The sequence below is a fragment of the Humulus lupulus genome, chromosome 2 (assembly GCF_963169125.1).
Source record: "Humulus lupulus chromosome 2, drHumLupu1.1, whole genome shotgun sequence".
Lineage (NCBI taxonomy): Eukaryota > Viridiplantae > Streptophyta > Magnoliopsida > Rosales > Cannabaceae > Humulus > Humulus lupulus.
This window is the reverse complement of record NC_084794.1, coordinates 225,581,021-225,599,170: the sequence shown is the minus strand read 5'-3', so window position 1 is coordinate 225,599,170 and position 18,150 is coordinate 225,581,021. Positions and strand designations below refer to the sequence as shown.

Genomic DNA, 18,150 nt, shown 5'->3' with positions numbered 1-18,150 from the left:
CTTTAAACGTCTCGAGTCGAGATTATTTTCCCTGAGTTAAGAATATTATTTTAAATAATATTATATTTTTTTGGAATTTATTTCTATGAGTTATTGCTATCCAAATTATGAAGTTTGTGATTAAAATTCAAGATAAGACTTTCGGTCTTGGACCGACACAAAAGCCCTAATCAAGTAAAAATCCCGAAAAAATAAAATGAAAAACTATGGCAAATATATTTTGGACATAAAATACATTCATAGAAATTAAAGTTTGGTCAAAAATAATAAACCTAAGAGGAAATATAAATTTTAGGCCATTTTGTGTTAAATGCTTAATATAATCGAATTTGGAGAATTTTATCTCATAAATGGACCTTAGGTTAAATTGTATTGTGTGATTAATTAAATTAAATGTCAGAGAAATTTAATTTAAATATTATGTTTATTTAAAAAAAAAAAAAAGCTTTATAAGTGTTAAAAAGGTTATAGAAAGTCATTTTTGGATTTTTGGAAAAAAAGACAAATTCTTAGGAAATGTTTATTAACCTTTATATAAAAAAATATTAAATAATATAAATGCATGAATAGAAACATGTGAGGATATTAATTGTATGGACCAAATTAATTAAGCTTTAAATCACATTTAAATTAGGGCTAATGCCAAAAAGTGTTTTAGATATTTTAGAGTTGTCTATGTTCTTCCAACCACCCCAAAACCGACCCCCCTTCTCTCATATCACTCTCATTATGTTCAAAAAATTCTCTCTCAAGTTTTCTCATCATTTTCAACTACCAAGAACACTAAGAAAGCTTGGAATCTTAAGCTTTGGTCTTGGAAGAGTTTTTCCCTAAGGTAAAAGTTTCAAAAACTTGACTTTTATAGAGTTTTTAACCATAGATCCTTCAATAACTAACTATATATACTGTTGGGAGAGTTGGTTTAAGGTTTTTAAAGAGTCTTGAATGATCTAAAGCTAGTAGAAACATCAAAACCTAAAGCAAGAACAACAAGAGGTAAAAAGTTTACTTTTTATGGTTGTTTTTGTATGGTTTTTATTTTAAGAATTATTTTCTGTATTTAATGATTGAAGTTTCTTATTGGTGGTGTAATAAGGCTATGGTAGTTGCTTGAAAAATGTTATGATGCTTGTATGTTGATCTTTTAAAATAGGGACCCAAAATCCCTAAGGGTTTTGTTGAAAACTCTAAAACAAAAAATACAAGTTTTGGACCGTGACTTCCAAGGTGTCAAGCACCCACTGTATACTGATTTTGTAAAAATAAATTGTGATGTGATGTTTTTGAGATGGATTACATGAATTTTAGATTTTGAAACACTCAAAAACGTTTAGAAATGAGTGAGTTATGCTATTTCAAAGTTTAGGTAAAAACTGTTTTTTTTCGTATTCTTAAATTCGAAACCAAGTTTGGACAGCCACTGTATAGGGAAAATGAATCCAGTTTTTGCTAAACTTTGGTGAAAATGTTCTTGGCATAACCTAGTATTCCAATTTACAATTTTGTAACAAAATATTGAACACTCTGAGAGTAATTAGGTGCCAAATTTTGGAAAAAAAATAAGGACTTGAAAATAAGGACATTTTTACCTCAATGTTTGGAAAATATTTTTACCAATAAAAAATGCTCCTTTTGACATAAGATTTTACAAAGACCTAAATGGCATACCAAAGATTGAATTGGGAAATTTTGGTAATAATTGGGTAAGTAAATTTCAAGTTATGACCTAACAAAGTATGTAGTTAAAAATGTGAAAAATGAGGCTTTCACACTTAGTGCAAAAAATAAGATTTTGGAACTTAAGAAAAATAAATACATTTTTGTGCATACTGAAAGATAAAGACTTGGTAAGTCTTAAAAGCAATTATTAACATTTTTTCCTAATTAAGTTAGAATTAGGCTATTTTCTTAAAACAGTTTTTGATATTAAAACCTTAAGAAAAATAAAAGGAAAATTAAGAGATTATTTTCTTGAAAAATAATTGAGGAATTTAATTAGTATTTTATGGACATAATACCAGCTAAAATATTTTATATATATTTAACCGAATTTTTGAAAGTACGGGTTAATAGTGGAATTTTTAAAGAATAAGATTTTTAGCGGATTATGGGAAAATACTATTGCGATACCTAAGCCTAGATATCGAGACCATGGGATAGGCCTCCCAGAAACTTAGGGTTTAGTCTCAAATTTTTGTGAGTATGAATTTCTTGAATTGGTTTAAAACCAAATAAGGATCTTTAATCCTTACAAATGATTTTTGAAAATAACCAAACTGCCCAAAATAATAATAATGAATTATGAGTGCCTTAATTAATCAGAGTATATTGTCTAGATAATTACAGTATTGGCTAAGCATAACTGGATTGTACGTTGGAGGGTGAAATCCTGCTGAGAGCTAAGGACTCAGAGTAAGTCAACTTCTATTGTGTGGCAACAACATGAAACGATTAGTGTATTGTAAGTTAATAGAGAGACACATGCACATATATACACTGTCATAGAAATTTTGCATAGAGACATTAGTCTAGCAGGTGTTGATTCAGAAAATATGAACGATAGATATCTTTCATATCTGAGACGACTGATCCCCATCACACTGCTTGTTTGATTTTATTATGTCTGGTTCACTACCGCGACGAGTGGCCAAGAGGTGAGGATTGCTGGTTTAAACCTATGGGCGCCAAAATGAATGGGACCTAGGGTCCTTATGCTTACTTAATCATTGAACAGTTAGAACCCGAGCAAGTGCTCTGATAAGTTATTCCCGAATAGTAGTCATGAATATTGGCCATTCGGTGAGAGTGCCTAGAGATACTAGGGGTTGCCAAGTTTGAGTGAGGCTAAACACCCTAGGGCAACTGCTCACCAGCACCACTTATTAACATAGAAGTCTCTGTAAACCCGTGTAACTTCGATTACACTCTTAAATAGTTGCAATTCCCTAGGTAACTTGATGGTTACCCTTGTGAGGGATATACTCTTTGATAAGTAGCGACGCCCTACGTAACTTGATGGTTACCCCTATGATGGATTTACTCTTGGATAAGTAGCGATGGCCTATGTAACTCGATAGTTATCCTTGATGGGGATATTTATTGGTTAGATCTTAGTGTTGAGACTCGATTCTCCCCTACTGTTTAGCAAAATTTTTGGAAGGTGTGATACGGCCAAATTGTGAGAAATTTTCGAGCGTTGTTCTCGATTTATATTGTGATATATTATATCTACTTGCTTTGGGATTTTCTGAGTGCAGGGATTTATCTGTTTATATGAAATAGTTTGCCATTGGTTATCAAGCATAACCATAAGTTTTCCAGGACGCTTTTACATTCTTGAAATTGATTGCGTAGGGTCTGGATGGATCCAGAACCCTAATTTTGTGAGCTATTATTATCAGTGGACAGTAACTTGGTCAGTGACCATCTATCTTCTCTGCATGCTTTTGTTTTAAAGTTGAACTTACTAAGCGTTTCCGCTTACCTTGTTGTTTCCTGTTGTAGGTAAGAGATAGGGCAAAGGAGAGTAGTGAACGTTGGAGTGTACTTTGTGGATGTACATGTGGACCGACCTTTTGGGAAGATTTTCGTTTTTGGAAATGTTGTTTTATTTTCTTAAACTAGGCTCAGTTTACTCTTCACAAACTATGTTTGTATTAAATAATAAGTATGGCCATAGGACTTTTAAAAAGTTTTTTTATACGGGTTTTTGAGACATTTTGTTACATGAAAATGTTTACATTTCTGCATTATCGAGTCTTAAAAATCTAGGACGTTACAATTTGCATCATCATTCAAGCATTGTTAAGAGCCTTCAAGCTGCTATGTTCATTATAAAGAGAAACACTAGGGTTTTGTGGTTAAAAGCTTTCCAATCTAAGCTTTTATAAACACTTGGGAAGTATGATAGAGTGACAATTTTGTATTGAGGTGTAGATCGAAGTTCTAATCTATCCAAGGTATTCTTATCCTCAAGTTTAGTTCATTATAGTTCTTTTTATTCTTTCATTTTCTTTCAGATCCTAACTTGTTATTATGGCTTTTGGTTAGGTGTTTGAGTTTCTTGAAACTTAAGGTTTTTGGTAAGTTACTATCTTGATAGTTTAGATCTTTTTTTTTTCATCTCCATTTCTTTAGAAAACTTATGGATCATATTGTTTGATTTTAGGAGTTTTCCATCCCGTTCTTGTCTCCAATATTCCAGTTTTTTGTAAGGAAAATAGGTTAGATTGTATGTGTTATGATATGTTTATATGTTATGTTATGTTTATGTGCTATGTATATATGTATGTATATGTTTTATGTTGTAGTCACTTGAGAAATATAGTTGCTTAGATAACAAATAAATCCCAAGATTTTTATCATTATTGTAAATTAGAATTATGATTTAACCTACCTCGAATAGTAGCAAGAGGACCTAGATGATTTCTATCACATACTACGGTAATGAGTTAATAGCCATTAATATTGTAGTCCTATGTTTTTTATGATTTACGTTTTTACGACATATGTTTTATGATATATGTTTTTAGTCTTATGATTTATGATATGTTTTAGTAGATTTTCCTTGCTGGGCATTAGGTTCATTCTTTTTTATTTTAGATGGTGTAGGAAAATAAGCTTGGAAGGTGGGATGGATTCATGTCAGTTTTGGCATGTGTATTGGGAGAGGACTAAGTGAATGGACTGATGGGAAAGATCGAGAATGACGTTTTGTTTCAAGTCTTTTAATTTATGTATTTATGTTTTCCGCATTTAGTATTTGAACAATTTACTGAAGGTTTAAGTTTTCTTTATGTTTTTATGTAATAACAATGGGATCCCCTATTTTGGATTTTCTAATAAAGTTCTATTATTTTATGTATGTATTCAAAAATAATAGTTATGTCTTAGTAGTTTAATTGTCTGAGGTCTTTAAGTTAGTCGGGTCATTACACTCATATACTCCAAAGAAACACTTTAGACCAAAAACGATGATTTATAAATGAGTCAACTCTCACATGTTGACTTTTGTGAAATCATTACAGATTATGCACCTCTTCGTGCCTAACCAATTTCACCATGTATTTAACCAATCATAACAAACCCAACTATATACTTGTATACATCAAGGGCAAGAGTTCAATGGGTAAGAACAAGTCATTGAGTGAATAGTTTCAACGGTACATAATCGTGAGTTCCATCCAAGGATGATTAGTGTTGGTTGAGGCAACAGAGTGAGGGTTAAGCCTAGGGATTTTAATGAAGTTCAGTTGTGTGCAACAAGCATCTCTAAAGGTGGCAGAGATGTTGTAAGAACTTCACCTATATGAACTTAGAGGTGGTGCCCCCTCTCTAGGAGTTGGAGTTTCTCACTCTTCATTCCACTTTGGTAAAGCTTCAAGCAATAAGGGAAGGCCTGGAATATATATTTTGGACAACAATATACTTATTGTGTATAAGCCTTAGATGTTCCTCAAGGTTGAAGATTCAAGTTGCTCAAAATAAAATGTTGTGTCTCTCTAATCCCTAACTTTGTATTTGTGTTATTCTATTATTTTAATATTGTTAGTATTGATGATTAAATATTTCTAAGTTCATCTTATAATCATTTAATCACTTAATTCTTTATTATCAAGATTTGCATTTATAGCATGAATATGGTTATTTTATTATCAAGATTTGCGTTCATACTTTGAATAAGGTTCTTGATTAGCATCTAGGGTTTATAAATATTGAAATATTATTATTACTCATTGTTGATTTAGAAAGTGTAAAGCCATAAATTCCCAACAATATGTGTGGATGGCACATTCTTGAAGACGAAGTATGGTGGCCACATTCTATGTGCTATTACATTGGATGTGAATAGTCATTTGTATCCAATTATGTTCTGGTTGGTGGACAGTGCGAATCACAACTCTTGGAAGTATTTCATGATGAAATTGAAGGAAGCCATTGGAGACATCGATAATCTGGCTTTTGTATTCAACAGGCATGCTAGCATTACTCATGCTCTTGAGGTCATCTTCCATGATGCCTACCATGGTGCATGCTACCATCTAACAAGTGTGAATGTAGTCGCTAAGTTCAAGATTGATCACTGTTATGCTAAATGTGGTATGCAACCTATGCATTTCGAAAGACGCATTTTTACAAGTACTTTAAAAATACAAAGCAAATGGATCCTTCCATAGGTGAATATCTCAAGGGTATTAGTTTCGATAAGTGGTCTAGTGCTTACTTTCTTGGGAATCGATATAATATAATGAAAAGCAACTACACTGAAAGCTTCAAAAACAAAATACTTTTGTGGAATTCATTCGTTTCACACTTCAGTCATGGTTTTGTGAACATCGTGATGATGCCGATAAGAGCACAACCAAATTATCACCACTAATGGAGAAGGATTTGTTAGGAATTGTAGCCAAAGCAAGGTTCTTGTATGTCCACGCTCTTGGACAGTTCAAATTTCATGTGGTGGACCCAGATGGTGAAGGTAAGGTGAATTTGATGACCAAATCATGCTCCCGTGCCAAGTTTAAAATTATAGGGATACCTTGTGTTCATGCAGTGGTTGCAGCTCTCAATCGTAGTGTCAAAATTTACTCACTGTGTTTCCCATTCTACACTATTGAGTCATGGAGGGAGTTGTATAAAGAAACAATTTACCCATGTGGCAATGAGGACGAGTGGACAGTTCCTGATGACATAAACAATATGCAATTTGGGGTACCTGTTGAGAAACAACCAGTGGGTCATCCAAAGAAGAAAAAATTAGGAAGACCGAAGAGAAAACGTTTTTCATCGAATGGCAAAATTCTAGTGATATATCGTAAGTATAGTAGGTGTGGTGGTCTTGGCCACAACAAAACATCGTGTAAAGCTAGATAATAAATTCAATCTATCAATTTGGACTCCAATGTATTTTATTCACTCTATTTTTTATTCATTTTCTAGCTGGGTTTTCCTTGTTTTTTTTTTATTCTTTTCAATTTTCCAAGATGTTTATTGCTCGATGCATGCTCGATATGTGCTTGATAATAGATCTACTAAATATAAAAAAAAAATTGAATCGGTCATAGCTCGATAATAGTCCAATAATAGCTCAATACATGCTCGTTGCATGATATTGATATATGCTCGATATGTGTTCGACAATAGATCTATTAAATATAAAAAAAAATTAAATCAGTAATAGCTCAATAATAGTCTGATAATAGTTTAATACATGCTCGATGCATGCTTGATACATGCTCAATGCGTCTTTTCCTATATTGTTGGGGATGTCTCCGAGCAGCTACTTGCAAAGTGTCCTATATTGTTTGCTTGTTGGCTTCTTGAGAGAGTCAGGGACTAATGGCTCCTTTGTAGCAGCATCACCATGAGACCTCTCTCTCGTTGGATCATTGTAGTCTTTGTACCAATCAGGGTGACATCTTTTCCTCTTAAATTCAATCCCAACCACCTCCTCATGGTTGACAATAGCTACGCTGGGAGTTTTAGGATCTTGTGTGACAATAATAGTCGAAGGAGTGGATGACTCATCAAGATCTAAATCATTAGGTATATCTAGTGACTTAGAGTCTGAATCTTATTCATCGCCCCCAGGGCCTCTCGGTCGATCTTATATAAATTTCATAATCTTACTGACTATGTCCATGATCATAGACTGATTCTTCAGGATGGTCTCTTGCCAACCTTCAACTCTCTCTAGCCTCTGTACAAACTCACTGATATCAGCTACGAGCCCGGCAGGGACTGAGGCTGGGCCTGGAACAAAGGCTGCAACAGGGGCTGAGGCAGAGGTGGGGCCTACAACCTGATAACTCTATGATATAGAATTATTTATTCTACTTTTAAACATGATTTGTTAAGAAAAGAGTGATGAATTGAGTGATTAGTTGTTTAATTTTTAGTTTATTTCATCTTTGTGCCTTGTGTAGCCTAACTTTAGAGTTGAATGTTGTATATAGCTAATTTGAAATTAAATAATTAAGTTTCTTTTATTTTTTGTGAAAAGGAGATCAAACTAGCAATGAAAGAAAATATAATTAAAAGATGGCAAGAAGAAGTTGGGAAAAACTGAAATATGCAGATTTGCTAAAAAAAAACTTACTGCAACATTCTGGAGCTGCGTGGACTATTACAGCCCAGCTGAAAAATAGTCATTTTAAGGTAACTTTGACAGCTAGTGTGGGCAGAGAAAAGTGCCACATGTGTGTACGTTTGTCAGGGAAGTAGTGGAACAAAAATGAGTGGACCTAAAAAGTGGAAGAAAGGATTTGGGCCTTCTAATTTTAAAAAAGTTGTACCCTAGAGTGAGTAAAAAGATGGACCAACTATGTATTGTGGAGGGAGCAGTCATTTTTAGAGAGAATCATTATCCAAGAGTTGCCATTTTAGAGAGAGAAATACCCAAAAATAGAATGAAGAAGAAGAAAAGAAGGACAACGTGGAGAAATTCAACATCACTTCTAGAATTTGCTCTTATTCTTTTTTCTCTCCAACTCTTGTATTTTCTATTTTTCAATAGTTATTTAGTAGCCCATGGATTATAGATTTGAATTTGGGTTTGTGTTTACTAAATTAGTTATGAGCTAAACTATTTAAGACTTGGATTACTAATGAACCCTAAATCATAGTTATGAAAGTTTAATGAATTATTAAGTGAAATCTCTCTTTGTTCATCCAAGTGTGTTTAATGCCTATATCTTGTTGTTGTTTGGCCATCAATGGCAAGATGATTAACTAGATTTAATGTTGGAAAGATTAAATTTAGTGGAAATTACTTGGATGATGCAAGATATTAGCCTTTGTTAGGTTGTATTTAGTGAATAATATAGGGATATATTATTTGTCTTGCATAACTCATGAGAATTGGTGCTTATAATTGTGTTCTTAAATGAGAATTGGCATGGGAATACGTTTAATTAGGTGGAGGAACTTTTATCATATGATTTGGAAAAATCCTATGAATAAATTGGGAATTTTTCGTACTATGGGAAGTTTTGCTAAAATTGATGCTCTAGCATATCATCCAGTATATTGATTTAGGGGAATTGAGTAATTCAAGTCTGATTTTCATTATTCAATCTACTTTGCTGTTATTTTTTGCTTATTGATGGTTATTCTAAGCATTTTTAAATTTCATTTATTTAGTTTTATCATTCCAATTAATTTTTTTTTAAATTGCTAAGTATTAATTTACACAATCAAATACTAATTCAATCCTTGTGGAGACGATACTTAGTTAACACTGTATTACTTGTGTTTGTGACTGTGTACACTTGCGCAATAACATTTGTTTTTCACAACAAGTTTTTGGCATTGTTGCTGGGGATTGAATTTAGGGAAATTTTGTGTGTTTAAAATCAATTGTTTTTAATTTGGTCTTTTATTTTTTTTACTTGTTCTATTTAACGCTTTTGTTTGTTTGGTCCTTTTGCGAGGTACTTGAGATGTCACATCAACAAGTACTCTTAAATTTTGTTCAACATGACTTGGAGCCTTTACATAAAGCATGGTGGAGATGCAAAAATCTGTTCATGAAGTTCCCTTACCATGGTTTGTCTAGAGAGTGTTTACTTGAAGTCTTTCTCAATGGATTGCATGCTACCACAAGAGAATGGGTAGAAAGAGGAGAAGGTACAACTAATTTCTAGCAAATATCTGTTGATGAAGTCTATTGAATGTTGGAAGACATGGTGGAATACTATTAGTGGTATTGTTTGAATTCTTCAATAACCAACCAAGTTTGGGAGAACAATTTTAGCCATATGGAGCCTACTTTTGAAGATTGCACTCAAGAACCATGGGGGGGGGGGGGGGGGGGGAGACATTGGAAGATTTTCAAGACTTCATCATAGAAGAACCTCAATGAGTGGATCAATCGAATTCATTGGAGGAGTTGGTGATGGAGTATATGGCATAAAAACGATGCCTTGATTCAAAGCCAATCTGCATCCTTGAAGATTTTAGAGAATCAAACTGGACTATTGGCCAATGAGCTGTGTAATAGACCCCATGGTGTAATGCTCAGCGATATGGAAAATTAAAGGGGGAAAGAACAAAGTGAGGGGGTCATTTTGAGAAGTGCTAAAGAGTTGGAGGTGCTTTGGGAAAATTTTGATTGGAAAAATGAGCCCACTTCATTCCAAAGTAGCAAAGAAAAGGGAGAGAAAATAGTAAATTCAAGTTTGTTAAATTCTCTCTCTGTCCAGAATCCTGCAACATCATTTCAGCAAAATGATGTAGAAAAGTTAAATGTCAATCCTCCATCACCCTTGTTGCAACACCACCAAGATCAACAAGAAGAAGACTTTGTTTTTCAACATAAAGAGTCATTGGTCATGGAAAGGGTACATATATGAAGATCTTTATTGGCCACCACCCTCTCCACCACCATTAGCATTGTTCATTGGCATCCATCATGCACATTCTTCATAAAAACAAGTCAAGTTGATCATTTAGGCTCACTAATTCTAGATCTCGCCAAGCTTGAGGGCGTCCACAATGAAGAACCATATGTGAGGGCATATGCCACTCTCTATAGGCGAAAGGCGCTCTTTGACAAGTGCATTTCCGAAAGTCAAGTCGATGACTTTCATTCAAGCGCTTCTTGGGAGGCAACCCAAGTTTCTGAACTTTGCCCTTATTTTTTTTATTATTCTACTCAATTGCATTTTATTTATTTTCTTGGATATTTTTATGTGTGGCTGGTGGATTTCGGGTAAAAAAAAGGAAGAAGCAATAAAAATTGGGCATAGGCGTGATATGTTTGTAAAAGTTTCCCAGTATGCTACAACATAGATTTTAGCAAACTGGGTGGAAAAAAAAATGAAATGGTGATTCTTATCACAATGTTCCCATGGGGTTGATTTGGAATCAAGGAGAGTCATCTTGAAGAAGCTTCAAAGTAGTCAAAAGAGGAGTTTTCTTCACTTAGTTTCTTGTTTTCATTTTGTTTTGTTACTTTATTAATTATGTTTTTGTCTTTGTTAATTTTTTTTGTGTTTGTTATATTTTGTTGTTGTTGTTGTCTTTGAGAGGATTATGTTTTCTTTTAGTGGTGCTTAACTTGGGGCTCGATGATGAACTCCATTAATAATAATAATAGTAATAATAATAATAATAATAATAATAATAATAAAATTATCACTTTGCCTTTTATTGATGTTCTTGACTAATATTACTCAAATGTTAATGGAGTTTGAAAAAATCTTGATGATAGTGTTGACCCACATTTTGTGTGCATAACTTAGCCAATAATTTCTTGAACCCTTAAAGCTAGCTAGATTTTTGGGAGAGCTTAAGTGTATAGAATTGCTTAGTGGTTTCCTTGAGGCGAAATCCTAAACAATGCTATGGTGGTAACTGGTTTACCATATGTGAAGCGGAAAGCACAGGGTGGTGGGCATAGAGATTTCAAGATTTTATTATTTAAACAATCTTTACATAACAGATCCATTAATCATAGTGAAAGAAAAAAGAAATGAGTTATAGAACAATCAAGAATCCTCGCTATCTTTTAATACCTCCAACGAACATCTAATCTAAAGCAGCATCTTGAGAACTTAGACCAAGATCATCCAAGATGTATCTCTACACCTCAAGACGTGTGTGGGCACATAGAGTAATTCTGAGAAAATTTCTGATTCATAAGATGTACTCAACTAATGAGATCTCTGAATATTAGGTATGAGATAGGCTTTAGGGATAGAGAAAAATGATAAGATATATTTTTCTCTCTACGAAAAAGGCTTAGAATTCTTTAGAATCTTGTAGAAACTAATTTCTATCAGATAGATTTATAAAAGAATTAATTAAATTCAAAATTCAAAATTATAAATCAATAATTAAATAAATAAAATAAATATCGAAGACCTAGTATTTGACCTAGTCACACGCCAATCACATTGCTTGCACTGTGATTGGCGTGTAGCATATCCCAATTTCAAGGATATGTTTCTTAACTACTTTTATTTAATTATTATTTAATAATCATTTATTCAAAAATATCTAACTTTTCTTATAAGATTAAATAACAAATAAATATCATTTCAAATTCAATTCTAATTTGAATTATGAGAATTATCTTTTCACATTATTAAATAAATAAAACTAAGCAATTCAAAATTAATTATCTTAATTATTTTAATGCTATTTTCGAAAATGCCATTTTATTTAAAATAAATAAATTTTGAAAATTATATTAATTAATTTATTAATTTCAAAAATTAATATATTAATTAATTAATTTGTCTCAATTAAATATTTGATCCTGAATAACAAATTTCTTCCAAATATGTAATTTTCGTGATTTTTTCCAATTTCAACTCTTACCTTGAATAGTGTTGATAGAGCCATCTCGGAGACCTATAGACCTATAATTTTAAGCTCCAATAAATTTAGATTATTATTAAAACTCTTTAATATAATAGGCTTAATTTATTATTCCACTAAAAATATAAGACTGTACTCTTGTAATTATAAACATTTATTTATTGAGTAATTTTAAGTATAAAAAGTATCTATCAATTTAATCATCTATTAATGGTTCATGATTAAAGTATGAATTAATTATCATTTAACCTCTTTAATTATGTCTAGTTGCCATAAGTACCATTAACTTTACTTGTGAAGGTTAATTCGTAAACTGATTTATGAATTTGAGCTCAATAACCTTTCAGTTTCAAAAGTCAACCCTTAAGAGAAACATTATTCAATTCCTCTTGGAAAGGTATAGATTCCATATCTGCATATTATGTCCCCAACCACTTACATCAATGAGTTCCTAAAATAAAAGTTTTCAGCCTGATTATTTTGACAAACCATAACGAGTGAATCAATGAACTCATATGACATAAACAAGAGTCTATAATAACTTCAAGATTACGATCAATTTGTATATGATCATCTTATTGATATGCTTAATTAATACTTATAAAGTAAAAAGTATTATTAAGTATTAATATCATATTGGGTCTCGTTCATGTATAACCATTTTATACAAAGTACATCCACTAAGATGTCCTACTACATCAGTAATCCAGATCTAGATTACATTTATTCATAATACTAGTGAACCGTACTTACAGTATTTAATCCAAAGATTTCATATAACTTTATTTTACTGCGAACTATTTAAATTTGTTCCCTGCAATCTTAATCCTCTTGTACCAATACATGATTGTAGTCACAATAATAAATTTGGGAATTTTCTGATATTCATATAATATTATTCTATCAATAATAATAAAAATCAATATATGCTAAAAATTCATTTATATTATTTATTTCATAAAATATTGTTTAGCACATACACTTGAAAGGGCACTAATCCCAACATGCTAAAACAAGGACATGATTTAGGCCATCTTAGGACAGTTTGAGCCTTTCAAGCCAACCGTTATATACTCTTTATCCTTAGTCACCCCCATTGATCCTAATAGACGCCATTTCTTTCTTTTCCACACATGCTAGCCTAGCTATATACACATCCTTTCACCATCCATATGAGCACCTTGGTCTGTCTAGGATATATATTGATTGTTGTATCATTAGGGAGGATGAGAGGAGAGTATTCTTTTTAGTGGCATTTTGGTGAGTGCTTGCTTTTTTTTTTTTTTTTTTTGTCTTTTCTTGTTTTCACCATTGAGGAAAATGTTGATTTTAAGTTTGGGGGAGAGTGTGCCTTATCTTGTGTCGCTTGCCATTGTTATATTTTCATTTATATTTATATTTATATAAAAAAATGAAGAAAAAAAAAAGTGTATGTGCAAAGGAAAGAATGCATCCCTAGAAATGAGAAAAAAAAAACAAAATAAATGCAAGGAGTTTGCAAATTATATACATATAGTTAAAAGCAAGTTTGGGGGTGTAGCATCTTATAAAAAAATATATGTCTCATTTTCTTTGTTTCATTGTTTCTTTCTTACTTTCTTTCTTTCTATGTTAGCAATAAAAGATAATGGCAAGAGTAACATTGATTTTTGTGAGGTAATCTTTTGGGGAAGTGTTGGTGAGCGCTTACTTGGTCTTAGGAAAATTAAGGTGCTTTTAGGGTGACTTGAGCAAAAAAAATTACTTATTTTAACCACCCTCACCTAAGTCTTACATTACAAGCTTGATAAAATCATTTTGATCTTTTGTTTAGTGTTTGTCTACATTAGTGGAGAATGAATAATTAAGTCAACCTATGGAGAAAATTATTAGGCTTTAGAATTGAGGTCTAGTTTGCTTTGGGGAAGAATTGAGAATGTTTGGGAAGAGCTATGTCCACACTTTAGGGAGAAACACTTGATTCTTGGTTTGATAGCATCATTAACATTTTAAGAATTTTGTTGAAAGCACTTACAAGAGGCATCATCATCATCATCATCATTATCACCATCATCATCATCATCATCATCATCATTTTCAATAAAATTCTGAGAGAATTTCCCTTGTTAGGCCAAATACTAAGTAAGCATCTCCTCTTTGTAGTGGTGTCTTTTGTTTTGTTTTGTTTGTGTGTGGTGTCTTGTAGTGAGTTAGTTTTTCTTGTGTTTCTTTTTTTCATTTTAGATTCATCACTCGAGGACGAGCAGTGACATATGTTTGGGGGTGTGATAACTCTATGATATAGAGTTATTTATTCTACTTTTAAACATGATTTTATAAGAAAAAAGTGATGAATTGAATATTTAGTTGTTGAATTTTTAGTTAATTTCATCTTTGTGTCTTATGAAGTCTATCTTTAGAGTTGAATGTTGTATATAGCTATTTTCAAATAAAATAATTAATTTCCTTCTATTTTCTGTGAAAAAGGAGCTTAAGCTAGCAATGAAAGCAATGGAATTAAAAGATGGCAACAAGAAGTTGGGAAAAGCTAAAATATGCAGATTTGCTAAAAAACTTGCCGCAACATTTTGGAGTTGCGTGGACTATTACAGCCCAGCTGGAAAAAGTATTTTAAGGTGACTTTGATAGCTGCCGTGGGTAGAGAAAAGTTCCACATGTGCATACTTTTGTCAAGGAAGTAGTGGAACAAATAGGAGTGGACTTACAAAGTGGAAGAAAAGATTTGGGCCTTCCAATTTGGAAAAGTTGTACCCTAGATGCAGTAAAAGGAAGGACCAGTCGTGTATTGTGGAGGGGGCAGCCATTTTTAGAGAGAATCATTATCCAAGAGCTGTCATTGTAGAGAGAGAAATACCCAAAAAGAGAATGAAGAAGAAGAAAAGAAGGACAATGTGTCGAAATTCAACATCACTTCTAGAATTTGTTCTTATTCTTTTCTCTCTCTCTCTCTCTCTCTAATTCTTTTATTTTCTATTTTTGAATAGCTATTTTAGTAACCCATAGATTATAGATTTGAATTTGGGCTTGTGTTTACTAAATTAGTTATGAGCTAAACTATTTGAGACTTGGATTACTAATGAACCCTAAATCATAGTTATGAAAGTTTAATGCATTATTAAGTGAAATCTCTCTTTGTTCATCAAAGTGTGTTTAATGCCTATTTCTTGTTGTTGTTTGGCCATCAATGGAAAATTGATTAACTAGATTTAATGCTGGAAATATTAGATTTAGTGGAGATGATGCAAGATATTAGCCTTTGTTAGGTTGTATTTAGTGAATAATAATGGAATATATTATTTACCTTGCATAACTCATGAGAATTGATGCTTATAATTGTGTTCTTAAATCTGAATTGGCATAGGAATACGTTTAATTAGGTGGAGAAATTTCATCTTAAGATTTGGAAAAATCCTATGAATAAATTGGGAATTTTCATTAATCTGAGAGGTTTTGCTAAAATTGATGTTGTAGCATATCGTCCAGTATATTGATTTAGGGGAATTTAGTAATTCAAGGGTGATTTTAATTATTGAATCTACCTTGTTGTTATTTATTGCTTATTGGTGGTTATTCTAAGAATTTTTAAATTTCTTTTATTTAGTTTTATCATCCAAAAATTAATTATTCCAATTAATTTTGTTTTAAATTGCTAAGTATTGATTTACACAATCTAATATTAATTCAATCCATGTGGAGACGATACTCACTTATCATGGTATTACTTGTTTTGTGACTATGTACACTTGTGCAGTAACATTTAATTTTCACAACACAACCTCCTCCACCTCAAGGCCAGCATCATCAATGATATGTGCTGCCTTGGCTACCTCAGCCACCTTCTTGACCACTTTCTCAAAATCAGGGTTGTCTCGTCGTCCCCATCAGTCTTTTCAGGGTCCTCACCCAACCCGGGATAAAGTGGAGCATCACCCTCTTTTAGGGAATTGTAATAATCCATCTCTACAGGTCGGGGTTTGAACAAGGGTAACACGATCAACTATAACTAACAAAAAACATTGATTAAAGTCAAATTATTATAAAATATTTTCATTCAAGTGAGCATAACTGCTTATTGTGAATAAAAAATAACTTACAACGCTCTTCGAAAACATTTGGACTATGTTAGCCTTGGTGTTTCCTTATTCTTCTGATGCAACCAACTAAGCTTCCTCAGAACCATATTTCTAGAGCTCAAAGCATACTCTTGCGCAACCTATTGAATGGCCTCGTACACCCAATACTATAATGTTGGAGCAAAATCGTACAAACTGTACTTCGACTCTTGTTGTTGCCTCTCACTTTCCTTCTTCTTATCATACAATGCCTTTTGGTGATGCATGTCCATCTTACAAGCATTAATGAGCTTCTTGAAAGATAACTTCCCTCATGGATAACTGAAGAAGTATTCAATGTCCTAAACCAAATTCATCATATCTAACCATATATTTAACTTGCCCTCCGGGGCATATTGAACCTTCTCAACCAAGAAATAGAGGCCCAACCAATAAAACATCTTCAAAAACTTGGCAAGTTTCGAAAGCATTCTCCAGCTGAGAAAGCTTTAATTTCTGAGTATCATTAAAATACTCATTTATCAAACGTCGACTAGTCAGACGCTCCTCCAACTCTACCTTTGACGGTCTAGAACTGAAATTCAACCCTGTCACCAGAGCAAACTCACCTCTACTGAATCTACAGGTATTTGAGCCCAAAAAGAAATGCATCTCATCTTATTTTTTACTTGCTATCTTGCTCAATAATAGCTGATGCAACGAAACTCCAAAGAATTACAATTCTGGAACCAAGAAGAATTGTTTGAAAGGGGATTCATTCGCCCTTTCTATCAACCCAAGTTTCACAAACTTTTTTTAGTTGTACTCAAATGATTACTACCTCTATATATCACTCGGCTGGGAAAGTGATATTGAAACGGAATAAGCAACGTCGGCATATGCATTGACAGATGAAAATAGTTAGAGAGAAAATAGAAAATTAAACAAAATCGGGAAAAAAATGTCAAAAATTTCATAGAAAAACTGAGTTAGACAATGTTATTGAGCCACCATCGAGCTCTATCGAGCAGCCATCGAATTATCGTAGAAAACTATTGAGCCACCATTGAGCTTATATCGAGCTACCATCGAGTAAAAACTAATATGCCTTAATAAAGAACCATTGAGCATGCATTCAGCTCCTATCGAGCCCAATTATATCTACACTATCGAGAAGCTATTGAGCCTATCAAGTCTATTATTTTGAAAAAAAATGAGAAATATTTTATTCATCTTATCGAGCTCATATCGAGCTTCTATCAAACCCTATCGATCTCATCTTACCGAGCTAACATCGAGCTTACATCAAGCCCTATCAAGTTCTAATGCATCAATCCTATCAAGCTTCTATCGAAGTCAATGTATTCATCTTATCGAGCTTATATCAAGCTTCCATCGAACCTATTTAGCAACTTCAGCAAACCTAGAAAAAAAAAAACCTAGAAGCTTGTTTCGACATACCCATTCCACAAATCACAGATCACTTACACAAATATCACTCAAACATGCATTTAGGTTAAAAAAATGACTTGGGTTCAAGATCTTACCTTTCCTCCGTCGTGAAGTGGTTCTCAAAGGTCCTTGGTTTCGATTCACCAGAGTGGGTCTCAATTTCGATTCAAATCCGTTGCGAAGGAGCACTCTTAGGTCCTGTTGGAAGAAGATATTCACCGAGAGAGAGGGAAACAATAGAGATATGGGTGAGAATGAGATGGATTTGGGGTGGTTTTGGGTTTTCCCTTTCTGGGCTAGGTAAGAGAGAGAGAGAGAGGAA

At 32.9% G+C, this 18,150-nt stretch overlaps 1 protein-coding gene across 1 annotated transcript; it reads left to right on the top strand.

The window, feature by feature from the left end:
• Window positions 1–5,867: 5,867 nt before the first annotated feature.
• Window positions 5,868–6,873, top strand: LOC133815220 (uncharacterized). The gene is made up of 2 exons (XM_062248077.1): window positions 5,868–6,002; window positions 6,319–6,873. The coding sequence occupies exons 1-2, from the start codon at window positions 5,868–5,870 to the stop codon at window positions 6,871–6,873; spliced, it is 690 nt and encodes a 229-aa protein (XP_062104061.1).
• The last annotated feature ends 11,277 nt before the right edge of the window (window positions 6,874–18,150 follow it).